Source organism: Salarias fasciatus, chromosome 5 (genome assembly GCF_902148845.1).
Source record: "Salarias fasciatus chromosome 5, fSalaFa1.1, whole genome shotgun sequence".
Taxonomy (NCBI): domain Eukaryota; kingdom Metazoa; phylum Chordata; class Actinopteri; order Blenniiformes; family Blenniidae; genus Salarias; species Salarias fasciatus.
In genome coordinates, this window is record NC_043749.1 from 17,414,748 (window position 1) to 17,430,205 (window position 15,458).

Sequence of the window (15,458 nt, forward strand, 5' to 3'; positions counted from 1 at the left end):
AGATGTGACGGAGAAGTGTTGGTGAGGAATATTCCTCCGTCTGCACATCACTAACCTCTGCAGTCCAGGAAACGCACAAAGACTGAAGGCCAAATGCAAACAAGTTAGAAAAAACTGTAAAAAAAAAAAAAATCAGTCAGCATAGATAAAGAGAGGAACATCGACGTCAGAGTCTGCTGCCCCATGAAAAATATTCTGGATTTGAGGGACGATCTCATCGCTGCTCCTTTCAGAAACATTCCGGTGTCGAACAGGGTGAACCTCTGCAGCTCTGAACTGACTCGAAAACTCAGAGTTCTTATAAAACAAAGCAAAAGGACGTGTCAGTAAAGCAATCTTTTGTTTTATCCATCAGTGTGTCTTTCATTTTGTTAATAAGTTTACTTTAATTCTTGCAAATTATTCTTTTATTCCTCTTTTCTCAAACAATTATTATTATATTTCTATTTTTTATTGTTTTATTTTTATTCCAAATTCTTATAATCATTCTGCATTGCACTGCTTTTCATTTTCAATGTCCTTGTTGTTGCAATATCAAATAAATAATGTTATATCAATAAAGCTGAAAAGTCAGACCCTTCAGTAGAAACATCCTCCAACCATAATATAATGAAGGTGACCAAAACCAAGCGTTTGAGTATTTTTCCTGATACAATCCTGCCAGTTATCTGTAGATGTCAATGTGGGTGTTTTTTTTGATAAAGCAAATCTTATCAGTGTTAAAACAGCACCGCTTCCAAGAGTTATGATAAAAAAAAAAGGTCCAAAATCTAGACTGATTAAGGAAAAAGAACCAGGTTTATCAAAATCTTCTCTGAAAGTTAAAGCTGGAAAACTTGAGGAGTTTTTCAGCTAAATTGCCCAAAAGTTGAACTCTTCTCAGCCTTTTTTAACATTCTGACGAAAGTCCAAGTGATGATAAATTTGGGTGATTTCACTTCGCCGGCGGTCTTGGTTGATCGCACAAATCAAGCCCATATGCTCCAGCGCGAGCTCCCACAGCCCGACAGCCGGACGGCTGGCCTGCAGCAGAGAAAGGCTCCGAAATCTCACCTCCACGACAAGCGAGTCCTGAAACGATTGCAACGACCCCTTCCTCTTTCATTTCTTTCTTTCACCCCAATCACACTTCCGACTGTCTCCGTTTCTTCTTTCTCTCATCTTCTTCTCGTCCGGCCTCTGTCTCTCCTCTCTCTCTTTTCCTTTTCTCCAGCAATCTTTGTTTTGCCCTCACGTCTTCGGTCTTTTTTATTTTATTATTTTTTTTCCTCTTGACAACCTGCCATCTCTCAGGGTGGCTCCACTTGACTTTGCTGTCCCATTACCGGTGTGACCCTCAGTCCATTTACTGCCTCGACACTCACCGCCGCTCGGATGGTGACGATGCCGCGCTGCCGATTTGTGCAAGAATAGAAAGAGAAACCTGCCGTCTTCCTCTCCTGGAAGTTTCCTTTTCAACTTGTCAGGGAATTAAGAGCATTAGTATCAGGGGTTGTCTCTGGTGGCTTACTGAATCCGACAAAGAGACACCGCTACAATAGTTGGTAGGCAATAACTATCATTAAATCCAATTTGGATTCTCTACTTTCTATTTTCTGACTGAGGAGCTACGGAAGGTACATGAGAGGACCTTTTTGTAAAGGCAAATCCCCAGGTGACTGCATAATTGTAATGGGAGCCTGAAGCAGTGTGTTGTTATAGAAGAATGAAGACGAATGAGATCCGGAGGAGAAGGGGGAGGCCAGGAGAGAAGCAGTTATCCTGGGAGCGAGGCTGGAAGAGCGGGGTTAAATAAATAATAAAGAAGTTTCCATGTTTTGCCTTTTCTCTCCTTCTTGCTCTGTTTTCAAACTCACAAAACAAGGGAAGACAAAGAGTACATAGAGCTTTAAAACGGGTTGATTTCAGTTGAACCGGTGAATAAAAATAGGTGTAAAGATTGTGACTTTTGCCATTGTGAAGATTTATCAGTGTAGCAATGAGAGACACCTGCTCCACGTTCCCAACACCTCAGTGTGATATATGCTGCGTATTCAAGCATTACAACAGGTGGCTCTCTGGCCATGGTCGCTGTCTGCCCTGGTCCTGGGGGGGGTGGCGCTCCTGGCCCTGTCCTTCATCGGGGGGCTCCTGGGTGACGGGGGTGCTGCGGCATCCCCGGACCCCCCTCTCCCCCCGCTCTCATGCACACACAAGTAGGGCTTTGGGAGGCGGGCTTATCAAGTTGGGTGTGGTGGAGGGGGCCATCTAAGTGGCCCCAATCACTGCACGCTTCGGTGGCTCGCCTCTCAGTCTTAATTGCACTTAGTCATCTAACACGACCAAATACATACAAACACACACGTCGGGGGGTCTTGGCGCGCTGTGTCGGGGGTGGGGCTGTTCAGGTGGATGAGACTGCTCATTTGGCCTCACTCGCGGCACGGTGTGGTTACTGACCCTCAAATTTTAATCGCAAACAACATATACTCCATCAACACTCACGAGACGGAGGAGGGGGAGGGAGGGCAATGGGGTCTTCTGCGCCCCCGTTTCCGGATTCCTTCTGGTGGGGGGTGGGGCGGGGGGGGCTGTTGTTTTCCCCACAGGCCTGGGGTTTGTAGCGGCTGTGGTTTGGGGGGCTGCTGGCTCTGGGGGGTGCATATCTGTCTGTGGCGGTGGGGTGGGGGGGTGGGGGCGGCAGTTGTGGGTGGCGGGGGGTCCTGGATATGGGGTTCGGTGTTCCCTTGCCTTCCGGGGGTGTCTCCCACAGGATATGACAGTTGGGGGGGGGGGTGCCCTGGATCTCGGGGTGCGTGGCTGGAGCACTGGGGGGTGTACTGGCCTGGGGTGGGTAGCCGCCCGTGTGGGCTGGTTCTCCCGGGTGGGTCATGGCCCTCCGCCTGTGTGGGGGGTTGGCTCCTTGGCTCTTGGGCCTCGGGCTCTCAGCCCTGCCCGCCCCGGGCGTCCGGCGCCCGGGATGGACTGGCTCCTGCCGGTCGTGGCTCCTCGGGGCCCGGGCCCCGGGGCTGCCGGGGTCCCCGGCCGGGGCTTTCCTCTGCCCCGTTTCTGGACCGGAGCGTGGGCGTCTGCCTGGGGGGGCGGCTTGGATCCGGGCTCTGTGATGACCGCCGGCTGTCTGGGCTCTGAGGGCCTCTCTGGCCTGCTTCTGGCCTTCTCAGAGGTCAGAGGTCATATATGCATGATCACCATCACCATCACTGTCACCATCATATTCACACGATCACGTTGATCTTTAATCACTCTTCACATACTGGGTTACCTTGTCTTCTTGTGGTGGTTAGACTAATGGTGATCTGTAGCAGACCTCTCTTGATGCACGCCCCTAGTTTACTACTAGTTACGACTAGCTATATTCAAAAAAAAAAAAAAAAAAAAAAAAAAAAAAAAAAGGGTTTGTGGTGTCCTTGCATTTCCTTCCTCCCCTACACCTCCTTTTATTTTTGTGGCCTGGTCTGTTCACCAATATGGTTCGAAAAAAAAAAAAAAAAAAAAGTATGTATGGTTCTGTAATTTTCTGTGTTGGTTGTCGGCTCTGTTTTGGTGTTGTCTAGATTGGGGGTTTGGGATTGTTCTAGGTTGCGTGTGGTGCGTCGACAACACTGTTTTGTATTGTGACTTTGTACATAGGTTGTAAGGCAGCAGCAGGAGGAGACTCATTCTCGTCCTGCTGCTAATATTAAAATCTGTTCGGATAGTAAAAGGCTACAATCATACAATATTGCATGCCCCAGCTGCCGAACAGGACAAGGGAAAAAAAAAAAAAAAAAAAAAAAAAAAAAAGCATTACAACAGATGAAAGCTTATTTTTGCTGCTTATAACAATTGACTGAATAACTTTATCGAGATGTTCAGCCTTTCTTTGTTTCATTTTTAACAAGTATAGCTGACACGGGCTTGACATTTAGACGAATATGATTATTTTGAATCAACCGTCACATTGAATCACAGGCAATTTTCCATGTAAGAAATTTGCTCTGTGAACATTTGGATGCTTTTATTGATAAATGGTGTCAAATTAAATGCCAAACCTCAATTTTTTTTTAAACCATCATGTGTCTCCAAATTACCCCCGAGGTTGTGTGTTTGTCACTGATTCGAGATGTAACCTCATATCCGCCCGTACTCAGCTGGAATCTGGTCTTGTCTCAGATAAAGTGGGATAGAAAATGAATAGATGGGTGAGGACAAGTAATGTGCCCTAAAGTTCTTTTAAAAAAACAGAAAATGAAACAAAAATCTCATCACGTAGAAAGCTGAACCAAACAATTAAGGTGAATGTTTCATCCTAATAATTTTTAATCAGTGATATTGTGTGACTGTCCTGACCATTCATTAGTTTGGAGTACCCTTCCTATTCTTTTCTAAACGAATTTACAGCGAATCTCTCCTCTGAGGGCTCTAATGTGATGGGTGGGCCTATGCAGCTGCTAAGAAACTACTAGAAGAACTTCATTAGTGTGACTTTTACTGTCCCATCGAGGTCTGAAACGTGTTTTACAGCCTCTTCTCAGAAGCAAGCACATGCATTTCCTTCAGGAGAACTCGCTACAATTCAGAGGAAGTCTATTTATTAAAGCAGAATGTAATGATTTAGTTCATTGTGGATCAGCATTATGTCCTTCAACGCTGTTTGAATTGAGGTTCTGACTCCCGATGCACACTGGATGCGGTCCGGCTGCGGTCCGGACACCGCAGCTAATCTGTAGTCATTAAAATCAATGCTGTGGTGCACACCGGCCGCGGTCCGGCTGCGGAACCCTTGTGGAGCTCTGGTCTCTTTCTGCAAGGATCCTATTTTTCCGGATGCCGCAGCCCTACCGCATCAATTCAGACAGAAGCATTTCGGGCGCCGGAAGGAAACGCGATATGTATTCCAAAATAAGTGACTTCAAAATAAAATCTGTGTTGTGTTTTTGCCTTAATATTCTATTTTTTTACATCTTCTGGTACAATACAGAACAAACAACGTGATATAGGCATTAGACGCATTAGAAGAATGAACGGTTTTGTACTTCGTCACTGCAGGAAAGTCAAATGACTCCAAACGGGCACAAAACAGCTCTCTGACCGAGCGGCTCTGTCTTGCCAGATTGGGGGGGGTTTCTGCAAAATCAAGCTTCTTTTTTGAACACGTCGGACGGGTTGATGAAATGATTATTTGTTTATGACGTGTGCTTTACTATACAAATATGGTTTTAACGTGTATTTTCAACCAAGATGGCGGTTTGGGCTGCTTTCTATTGAGTTAAACAGGTTTCATATTGTCTACGGGGGATAACGACAGATCTGGCAACCTCTGCCAGCGGACTGCAGAGACACCGCAGGCGGTGTGAATCACAGTGCTGCGGTGATTCCGGACCGGAGACGGACTGCAGCCGGAACGCAGCTGGACCGCGTCCAGTGTGCATTGGCCGTTAATGTGTTGGAATAAAGATGAACTTTAAATGATGCTCTGTGTAGCTGCAAAGTTTTGCTGAAGCTTTGTTAAAAGTAAATTGAAAAAAAAAAAAAAAAAAAGAAAAAGAAAGAAAAACCCAAACCTGCAGATGCAGAAGCACAGTAAGAATACAATTTTGTAAACAACAAAAGACTGCCCCAGACTGTTCTGTATTATTCTGCTTATAAAATAAAACTTAGTAATCTAACAAAGGGCCCACATACCAGTATTTGTTAATTTTGTGGAGCACAAATAGCAGCAGTATTTGGGCGCCAGTGATATTTCTCTTTAATATTTAGACAGGATCTGGGCAAAGGGCAGCCAGTGGTCCACATGCAATCACTAGATTATTTTCAAAAATAGATGTACTCAGTCACAATCCGACCCTCTGATAGCATGGATATTTTCTCTAACCTAATAAGACTCTTACTTTGTACAGAAAGTGTCTGTAAAGTCATCGATTGACTCTTTCAACATTATTATCAGGTTGTATGCGTCTCCTTGGTCACATTGTTCTGTTCAACATCTGTTCCTTCAGGGAGGCAAATAAGCAATTCAACAGAATCACGAGAAGCTTGAGGAGAGCAACACTGTCAGCTGTCACATCGAGAAACATTTTCACTTCTCAGTAAAAACATCCTCAAAGTGAAATAAAAACAGTGTTTGTATCTATGTATTTTATGCTCTATTTACAGTGTACATATATATGTATGTAAATATACAGTGCATAGTGGATACATATATTTAATAATAATTATGGGATGATGGTTAAGAGGTTAGGAATACAAAAGTGTTAACGTCTTACTAGTTCTTTTCCCAACAGGGTACACTAGAATTTGTTTTATTCCAAACTGATTGTTTTATTTTTTTTGTTGTAAACTTCTTAGAAAATGACCAAACGGCCTTACTGCTGTGCTGTCAGAATAACATCTTTAAAACACCTTCACTATAGACTAAACACACAGATTTGCCGGTAATAAGGTATTGATTGAGTCTCTCTGTCATCAGCGGCCGTTTCCAGGCAACAGTTCACTCAGGCTGACATAAAGATGCTCATTTCTAAACATTCTTCACTTTGTCAGTGGCTAAATATATGTTAGATGTAAAGAGATAACTTTAGACTGACTGGCATCAGTTATGTGAGGAGAGGTGTTGAACGGTGTATCCGAGGTGCGATTTCTCAGTCATATCGAACTCGCATTTCTTTATTAGTCAGAGAAGGTAATTGAAAAATGTCCTCGTGTCTCATCTATCGGTTTCCATCCATCGCATGCAGGTGGGCTGACGTTCAAGCAGATTATTGCCAAACAATTAGTATAAATCAGCATGAATTATTTTCTTTTACATGGAAGACTTGATATCAGTAAATAATTCTCCCTCCTCAAACACGTTTCATCAAACACTGCCAAAGCCGCTGTGGGACTGAAGTTGTTTGATGTGATTTGCTTCTCAAACTGAATGAATAAATCCGGGTCCATCCCTCCTTGAAAATCCCTCCACATTCATACGTTTACTCCCTGATGTTGTTTCAGCTTGTGGTTGAACTCATTCCACTCAGAACTGAATGGAAGTTACACAGACCTGTGTGATGGTGTGAGAGTGCTGCAACCACTGTATTTCATTTTCTTTCTTTCTTTCTTTTTTTTTTTTTTAAGAAAAAAACAATGGAATCAGTATATCAATTATAAAAACCACCCATCCGGGATACTTACATTACTCTGGATTCAAATCAGACTTTACCGCCCTCAATTAGCTATCAGCAGCTGCTCTCTAACTTAATTGCACTCTTATCTGGCCCTGTTGAAAGGTCAAGCCCACTGGGAGATTGTGGTGAGTGCATGTCTAACATTTGGTCCTTGGAATTGAAGCGTGTGTCTATGTGTGTGTCAGAGAATGAGAAGGACCGGGGGTGTGTGTGCGTGTGTGTTTAAAAGGGCATTAAATTAATGTGTGTTTGAAAACGAATACATTTCCTGTGTGTGATAGAGAAAAAAAAAGACGTGGGCTGAAGTAGGTTGAAGGACGCTGATTTGCGATGCGGCGGTACCGCTCCTAACTGAGGTCGAATATCTTCACAATGGTCTGTTTTTTAGTGTTTATGAAATGCCTCCTCTGTATTTTTCATGAAAAAAGATACTCATCTCTCGTGAAGTTCTCTTCGCCCAGCGCCATCAATATAATGGTTTGACCATTAAAGGAGGACCTTCAAAGGCTTAAACATTAGTATCCACCCACCCAAATGTTTTTTATACGCCCATGCTCTCTCATTAACTTAATAATATCTCATAATCCTCTGCCACTCTGACCTCACGAAAATCAACAGCGTCTGCTGCTAATGGTCAGGTTGTATGTGTGTGTTCAGGCTGCATACACATCTGCACTTAGACATTTAACCCACGGATAAACCTCCACCTCCTTACTGCAGAAAACTGTTCCTATTTATTTATTTATTTACCTTCTGAGCGCGGCGCTTGTCTGCTCTCTGATTCTGGTGGTAGATGCGGCTGAAGTTGGACACGATGACGGGGACGGGCAGAGCGATCACCAGCACGCCGCTCAGGGAGCAGATGGAGCCAAAGATCTTTCCCGCAATCGTTTTTGGTACCATGTCTCCGTATCTAGAAATGAAACAAATGAAAAGTTTTAGGAAAAAACTCAGACCTGTATCTACTACTGCGGGAGGCTACAATGCCTTTATTGTCAACCACCAGAGTACGGACATAGAGTGACAGCGCAGTTAGTATTTTAAAGAGCATAAACATAAACCCAATAGATCACAACAGAATGCAGTGAAGAGACCTTAATGCGTTGCTCGGGGGAAAAAAAGCCATTTTGAAGTCTGATAGTTTTCATGTCAATGCTCTTACGATGCTGCTCTGAGGGCTGGAGACCAAACAGTTTATGACTGCAACTGAATTTTAAACAAATCTAATAATAACCCCAACAAAATTCATGTGAATTTGACCCCCCCCATCAAAAAAAAAAAAAAAAAAGAATAAAAAAGCTATTATGTACGCGCACATACAGGGGCTGTAATATTCATGAGTCATTCAGTAGCATTTTCAAATATGAAGGAACTTTGTGACACTCTAATCTCTTTAAACTGGATTTTGTTTCACCAAAATGTCACCGTTAGCCTGAACCAGCATTTTTGTGATAGTAGCAGGAGATTTGGAGCTGGAGGCTTCAGGCCCTCTTCTGGAAGCTCCAGCTCAAGTTATCTCGACACGTCTCTGAATGACTTCCAAAGGACACTCAGCCGGCATTGAATGTGAGCGCTTTTTAACTCTAAAATTATAATTTGAAATTACACTTGTGAGACACTACAGTTGTCAGAGAGGATGGTAAGTAGTCAAATTTAATGCCCCCCCCCCCCCCCCCCCCCCCCCCCCCCCCCCCCTCCACAGCTTATTCTAGCAGTAAAAACAAGCTTTAAAACACCACTTCATGCTGATGAGGTGATCATGTTGGCAAAATGCTGCATAGTTACACATCTGGCAGAGATGGAAAATAAAAACAATGTCTATTTAGATATTCATTTGCCATAATTTGATTTGTCTTTTGGATATTTTTAGTCTCCATCAACCCTTGAGAGAACAAATATTGTATTTCCTGAGGAGTCAGTTCTGAAAGCCTCTAATTTGGGAAGTTTTCTTTTACAAAGTCAATAACTGCAGAGATGCCAGCGGCTACTTTTTGTTCTTGTCCTGCATCAGTGAGGTGGTTTTTAGAGTCTGCATAAGTCTAAACTAGATTTTTTGCTTCAGGTTTCAAAATAAAGTAATGGTTTTGACTTGTGACAGCTTTGTCTAAAAAACTTAAAGCTAGGGTAGACGATGTTGTCCAAAAGCACTTTTTGTCATACTGAGTGAAATGCTCCTTGCCCCCTGGGAGAAGTCGATACATATGTGTACGGAAAAAGGTGCGGAAAAAATCTGACAACTGTAGCAGCCAAAGGACAGTAAAAACTCCGACCAATCCTAAGGCGCGGACCGCTCTTAAAGGGATACTTCAACATTTTGGCAAATTGGCCCATTTAGCGCAATTCCTTAGTCATTTCGAACAGCATACTTACTTTTTTTGTGAGGGCGAGCTGTTGTTTATTCAGAGGTGAGTCGGGGAAGGTTTTTGGGACGGACACAATGGAAGTGAATGGTATTTTTGGTTCCCCCCATCAAACTCATCAAATACACAATCCAACAACCTGAAAACACTTTGGTGGACAAGTTATAATCCGCACATTCACTACGCTGTGAAATATTAATGCAAAATTACCACATTGAGTTGTTTATGCGAAGATTGCTAAGACGGAACTACTTACTAAACATGGCGTCTGGGCGTAGTGATTTCAAAGGAAAAAGTAGTTCCCAGTATTTGCTTCAGTGTCATAATGCTACAATATTATTTGTTGGTGTTTCACAGCGTAGTGAATGTGCGGATTATAACGTGTCCACCAAAGTGTTTTGGGGTCGTTGGATTGTGTATTTGATGAGTTTGACTAGGGGGAACAAAAATACCATCCACTTCCATTGTGTCCGTCCCGAAAACCTTCCCCAACTCACCTCTGAATAAACAATAGCTCACCCTCACAAAAAAAAGTAAGTATGCTGTTCGAAACGACTAAGGAATTGCGCTAAATGGGCCAATTTGCCAAAATGTTGAAGTATCCCTTTAAGAAACCAATCAGATGCCGTGCTCTGCTGTCTGAACAGCCCTGTCTGCTCCGCGCTGTGTGTGTGTGTGTGTGTGTGTGTGTGTGTGTGTGCGCGCGGCTCACGCACACACACAGACACCTCTGTGTGTGTGCGTGTGAGCGCGTGGCGCAGATCGGCTCACAAGACCGCCTCTTGGTAATTACGTAGTGCAACAAAGTATCATAGTATTGTGTGCAAAGCGCTGGTCAATTTACGTTTATGTGCTATGAGAAACAGTGAATCTCGGACATTTCCTTGAATTTAAAAAACCCGCCCGGACGCCCCGGACAGGACGTAAAAAGTGGACATGTCCGGGTAAAAGAGGACGTATGGTCACCCTAGGCTTGGAGCGGGGTCCCATTGAAAACATTAGTTGAGATGCGCGGTCATGTTCGGGGGGGGTGTGGCGTTGGGCCAAGCACTGATTGGAGTAGGAGGAGCTTAGGGGGGATGGCTTGAGGTGTGCGACTTTCAAATCTTGCAGGCTCTTCAACATCGTCTACCCTAGCTTTAAGTTTAAATTTCATGAATTTAATAATATAAACAACAGTCTTCAGGTCATCTCATTGAAAATTTTTATGTTTGATGAAGCTGTAACTGCAAAAAAAGCAAGAAAAAATTACACAAGGCTAAAAACATCTAATACATAAACTACAATAATTAATACATTTGCAAGTTGTGTCAGTTTTTAGAGCATTCACTGTAGTGCCCGCTGCTGTCTGTTTCTCTCGCTCCTCTTGTAATTTGATTACACGGGGCTGCTGTTAACAGGTGGACGGAAGCAGAGAGATAGAGCCACTGCTATCTATGCGGCCCAGACCGGGCATAACAAAGCGTTGCCGGTGGGATTCAGGGCCAAGAAGAAGCCGAAGCCCAGTGGCTGGTGGGAGCTACTCGCCATGATGGCATGCGGTGGAACAAATTGATTTAAAAGCACACGTCTGGGACAAGTTTGCAAGGTGGCGAAAGCGGGCCTTGAAATTGTCTCATGGAGAGTCAAGTTTAAAGACTGTGAAATGACTTGATGGGGAACAATGTTTTGTCACACACATCAGGTAACATTTAGAGAGAAACATGCGGGAATGCAGAAAGAAGTAAGACAGCGAGGGGAATACTGTGAATGTGGGATTTTTTTCTTGGCACACGAGTCCTTGACAAACCTATTTGCTAAAAAAGCCACTTTAAAGAAACTGATCAAGCATGGAGGGTTGACTTTAATCCTCTAGGCTTTACTAAAACACTTGCACATGTCAAAAGACCTTTCTTCCCCTCTTAGTTTCTCACTGCTTGGCCTTTTTGGCTCCGCGGAGTTTCTCCTCCGCTGCTTTCTCGACACAATGAGACTCCTGACAGGTAAGACCCATGCACTGCTGACCGCCGCGCCTCCCGAGGGCCGCTCTCCACTCAGACGTGGGTGTGTTCTGGCTTTTCACTTTTCCCGAGCATTGTTTTTTTTTTTTTTTTTGAAGGGGGGTCTAGACCTCCTACTCTGGCTTCCTCTCCTGCTGAAAGAGCTCCATAATCACACTCCTTACCTCCCTCCTGTTTACTACTGAAGAATGAAGAGTTGAGGGATTATCATGGACCCAGCCTTCTGCTCTGCCTGAGTAAATATGTGCCAGAGGGAGGAAGACGATGTCGCTCAAATCCTCTCAGTTTTTATTTTTTTTATTATTCAAACACTGGAAACAAGTAGGTTATGTGAAGCACAATTACAGACAAAAACAAGTTAAACAGTCTACGAATACATGCTATAACAGATATATTTTTGTCTCTGAGTTCATGTAAATAATTGTGTGATTAAATTGAAATAAGCAGGTGAAAGTTCATTAGTTTTCCCTCTGAAATTGTTGATCAGTTTAACGTTGAATGAAGGCCTGATTTACTGATTTACAGATCCTTCTGTTTGTCTCCGTGTTGAAGTGTCCTTGAGCAAGACAAAAAATGCCTCCATTCGAAGGAAACTAAATGTTTTCGACCTGAACAACATTTATTACCATGAAGTACCACAACAACAAAGGAATATTCCACTAACACAAACATTTTTTGTGCTAAATAATAATAATTTAGTAGAATATTGATAGACCTATTTTTTCGGTCTATTAAAAATCTAACTTGTGGCACAACCACGAAACCAAAGATAAGTGTGTGTGATTCATCATGATATTCCCTAAATGCTGCTTGTAAATGAAAAGTAGCAACACAAGATAAGATTGCGTGTTAGGAAATTTTAACGATGATGTATCTCAGCTTCATCATTCTTGTTTCTCTTCCTACACTAAACTGAAAGTCAGACTGAGTTTTTCTGTGAGCAAAAGTTTTTCCCCATGTTGTCCGACAGAGGACAGGCAGCCTGATGTGGACTGCAAGCTGAGAAGAGTCAGAAATCTGAAGGATTATTAACAAGCGCTGGAGATTTGACCACAGGGCTTGTTGTGATTGTTGCTCAGTGCTACTCCCGGCTGCCAGACGAGCAGACAAATGATTTCACAGCTTGCTCCACTTGTTGTCCGTCAGCCGATGAGAGATGACGTTCTCCTGGCGGCGCCTCTGACTGCTCCGCTGTAAAAATGTTTGACACTTCATGCACATTACGGTACGTCAAACATCATTACAACTGCAATGTCGCGGATTATTCCGAGCCCTGCTCTGTGCAATGCATTAGTTCACAACAGGAGGCCTGCTTCAAGGAAAAAAAAAAAAAAAAGGGCGCCGGAATACTTGATGATGATGAATAGATAGCTGTGATTACTTTAGTGGAGGCACAAAAGGGGTTTTGACTGTGTGGAGTCACCCCTTCCCTCAAAGCAGTGATTACCTGCTGTGTAAAATATAAATGCGCTTTTAATCAAAACTCCAGTTTCCAGACTGTCCTTTCTGTATTTAACATGTTTCTGTGGGCTCTTTTCAAATAATTGGAGACGATTTGATTAAATCAATCTTAGTAGCCTTCAACGTTGCAGCTGTATTCACTAAAACTGGACTGGATTATATTCAGTAGTCTCACTGTCCCCACTGGAGCATCGCTTTTGGAAAAAAAACAAGGCTGTTTTCTTTCTGTGTGTCCGTTTATCCCCACTGCAGCGACAGTAATTGCATGAACTTTTAACAGACTTCTTTGTCAAGTTTACAGTATAAAAAAAAAGGCAAGGCCAAACAGGCTTTTTGTCTTCCTTGAACCTCCTGCTGCAGCCCCAGCTGTGATTCTCCCTTGAACTCAGTTTGGAGTTTTGTGTTACAGCAGGATAGCAAAGAACAGCAGCTACTTATAGGACTGTGCTGCAGAAAACCATAACTGAATGGAGCATGATGCACATGTCCAGTGGTAATGTGTTTATTTTTTTACTCAAAAAGCGCTCTCTATACACTCAGAAGTGCACAAAACTGGAGTATGTGCTAATGTGATGGTCAGCATGCGAATATACAGCATTGTGTAGCATGCTCTGTTGAGGCATTTAACTATTCCCTTGGTTGGACTTTGCACTGGCAAGTGTATAAATTTGCATCATTTGGGAAAGTAGACTTGAAATCGGAGGAAGGATGACAGCTGCAGTGTGAAATGTCATGAGTTTGAAACGTACCCACACAAACAACTGATTAATTATGGAGTCAATGAGTCACTGACAATCAGAAAAATAAACGTTTGTGCTCAACTATTGCAATACACTGAAGGTCAGACAGGTGCTTGCATTTCAGATATGGTCAATATGTTATTTTTCTCACTGTAATTTCATTATCTTTTTTTTTGTTGTTGTTGCTGTTCAAATCAATAAGAAGATAAATAAGAGATGCAACAACAGAAATCAATTAATTATTCAGGCTGCAGGAGCAATTAAACAACACAAAACAGACCACAACAGTCTGGTCATTTCTCTAATAAACTGACTCACACTTTTTTCCTCTTCTGCTATTATATATAAAACAGACAGCCAAACAGGTGGGAAAATCATTTACTGAGGTGAAAAATTATTTCTCAAACAATTACTTGTTTTGGTCTTCATTTAAAAAGCTTATCCACCGTTTCTGCCGTGTATTTAAGGAACGGCGAGCACCTGATAGACCTGTGATGGCCAGAAAGGAGCCATGAAACCAAACCCATCAGTGCGGCTGAATGATTTCCATTTAATCTAGGGCAGAATCGAAGGCAGCAACGTACAACCACCGTCTAACTTTATCGAAGCCCCAATGAGGAACGTTTAAACCATTAGAACAGAAGCAACCACAAGACAGAGCTGGTTTTCAATCACAGAGTACCCGTGTTGCTCTCAGGTGCTTGTGAGGCTTGTAATTTGTCATTTTATATATTTCATGAAGACTGAGAACCTGGATGGGGGTTTCTGAAAAATACCCTGTAAACCCAGAAAATGACCACGGTTACTGGTCATCAATCAACACCTAAACACTCCTGGCTACAGTTCTGTCTTTGCGAGGCCCTTTCTCCTGACCTCAGCCATTACAACTGCGCTGAACAAAAACATTAATGCAACACTTCTGCTTTTTTGCTCCCATTTTTCATGAGCTGCACTCAAAGACGTAAGAGTTTTCCTATGTACACAAAAGCCCCATTTCTCTCAAATACTTGTCACAAATGTGCCTAAATCTGTATTAGCGAGCACTTCTCCTTTGCCGGGATAATCCATCCACCTCACAGGTGTGGCATATCACGGTGCCGATTAGACAGCAGGATTATTGCACAGGTGTGTCTCAGGAAAGTGCAGTTTCATCACATCATCTGAGACCAGCAACCCGCACAACTGCTGCAACAATCTGTTTGCATCAACAAAGAATTTCTGCACAAATGTGGAAAAATGCTCACATTTGACAGCGTCAGGCAGTTCTCTCTGTACAGGGGAGATGGCAGACAGCGTGGCTATGGGGTTACAGTATGGGCAGGCGTGTGCTATGATCAGTGAGTGCTTTTCATCGATGGCATTGTGAATGCACAGTGAAACTGTGACCAGACCCGGAGGCCCGTTGTTTTTCCAGTCATCCACGGCCAAACCCCTCATGTTGCAGCATGATAACGTAAGCCATGTTGTAAGGATCTGAACACAACTCCTGAAAGCACATCCTGTTTCTTGATTGGTCAGCACACTAACCTGGACATGTCACCGAGAAAGCATGTTTGGGATGCTCTGGATCAGCATTTACAACTGACAGTTCCAGTTTTTGCCGATATCCGGCAACTTTGCACAGCCATTAAGGAGGAGTGAACCAACATTCAACAGGTCACAATCAACCTGATCAACTCTCTGTGAAGGAGATGTGTTGTACTGCGTGAAGCAAATGGTGATCACACCAGATACTGACTTTGAAAACGAATA

The 15,458-nt window shown here is 43.2% G+C and overlaps 1 protein-coding gene across 2 annotated transcripts in view; it reads right to left on the reverse strand.

Moving 5' to 3' along the window:
- The window catches only part of LOC115388790 (potassium voltage-gated channel subfamily D member 3-like), a 111,653-nt gene that overhangs the window by 17,341 nt on the left and 78,854 nt on the right, over positions 1-15,458 (reverse strand). For both annotated transcript variants that reach the window (XM_030092064.1, XM_030092063.1), the window contains exon 3: positions 7,896-8,058. In XM_030092064.1, coding sequence (XP_029947924.1) covers positions 7,896-8,058 — 163 coding nt within the window. The remainder of the gene's footprint in view (positions 1-7,895; positions 8,059-15,458) is intronic.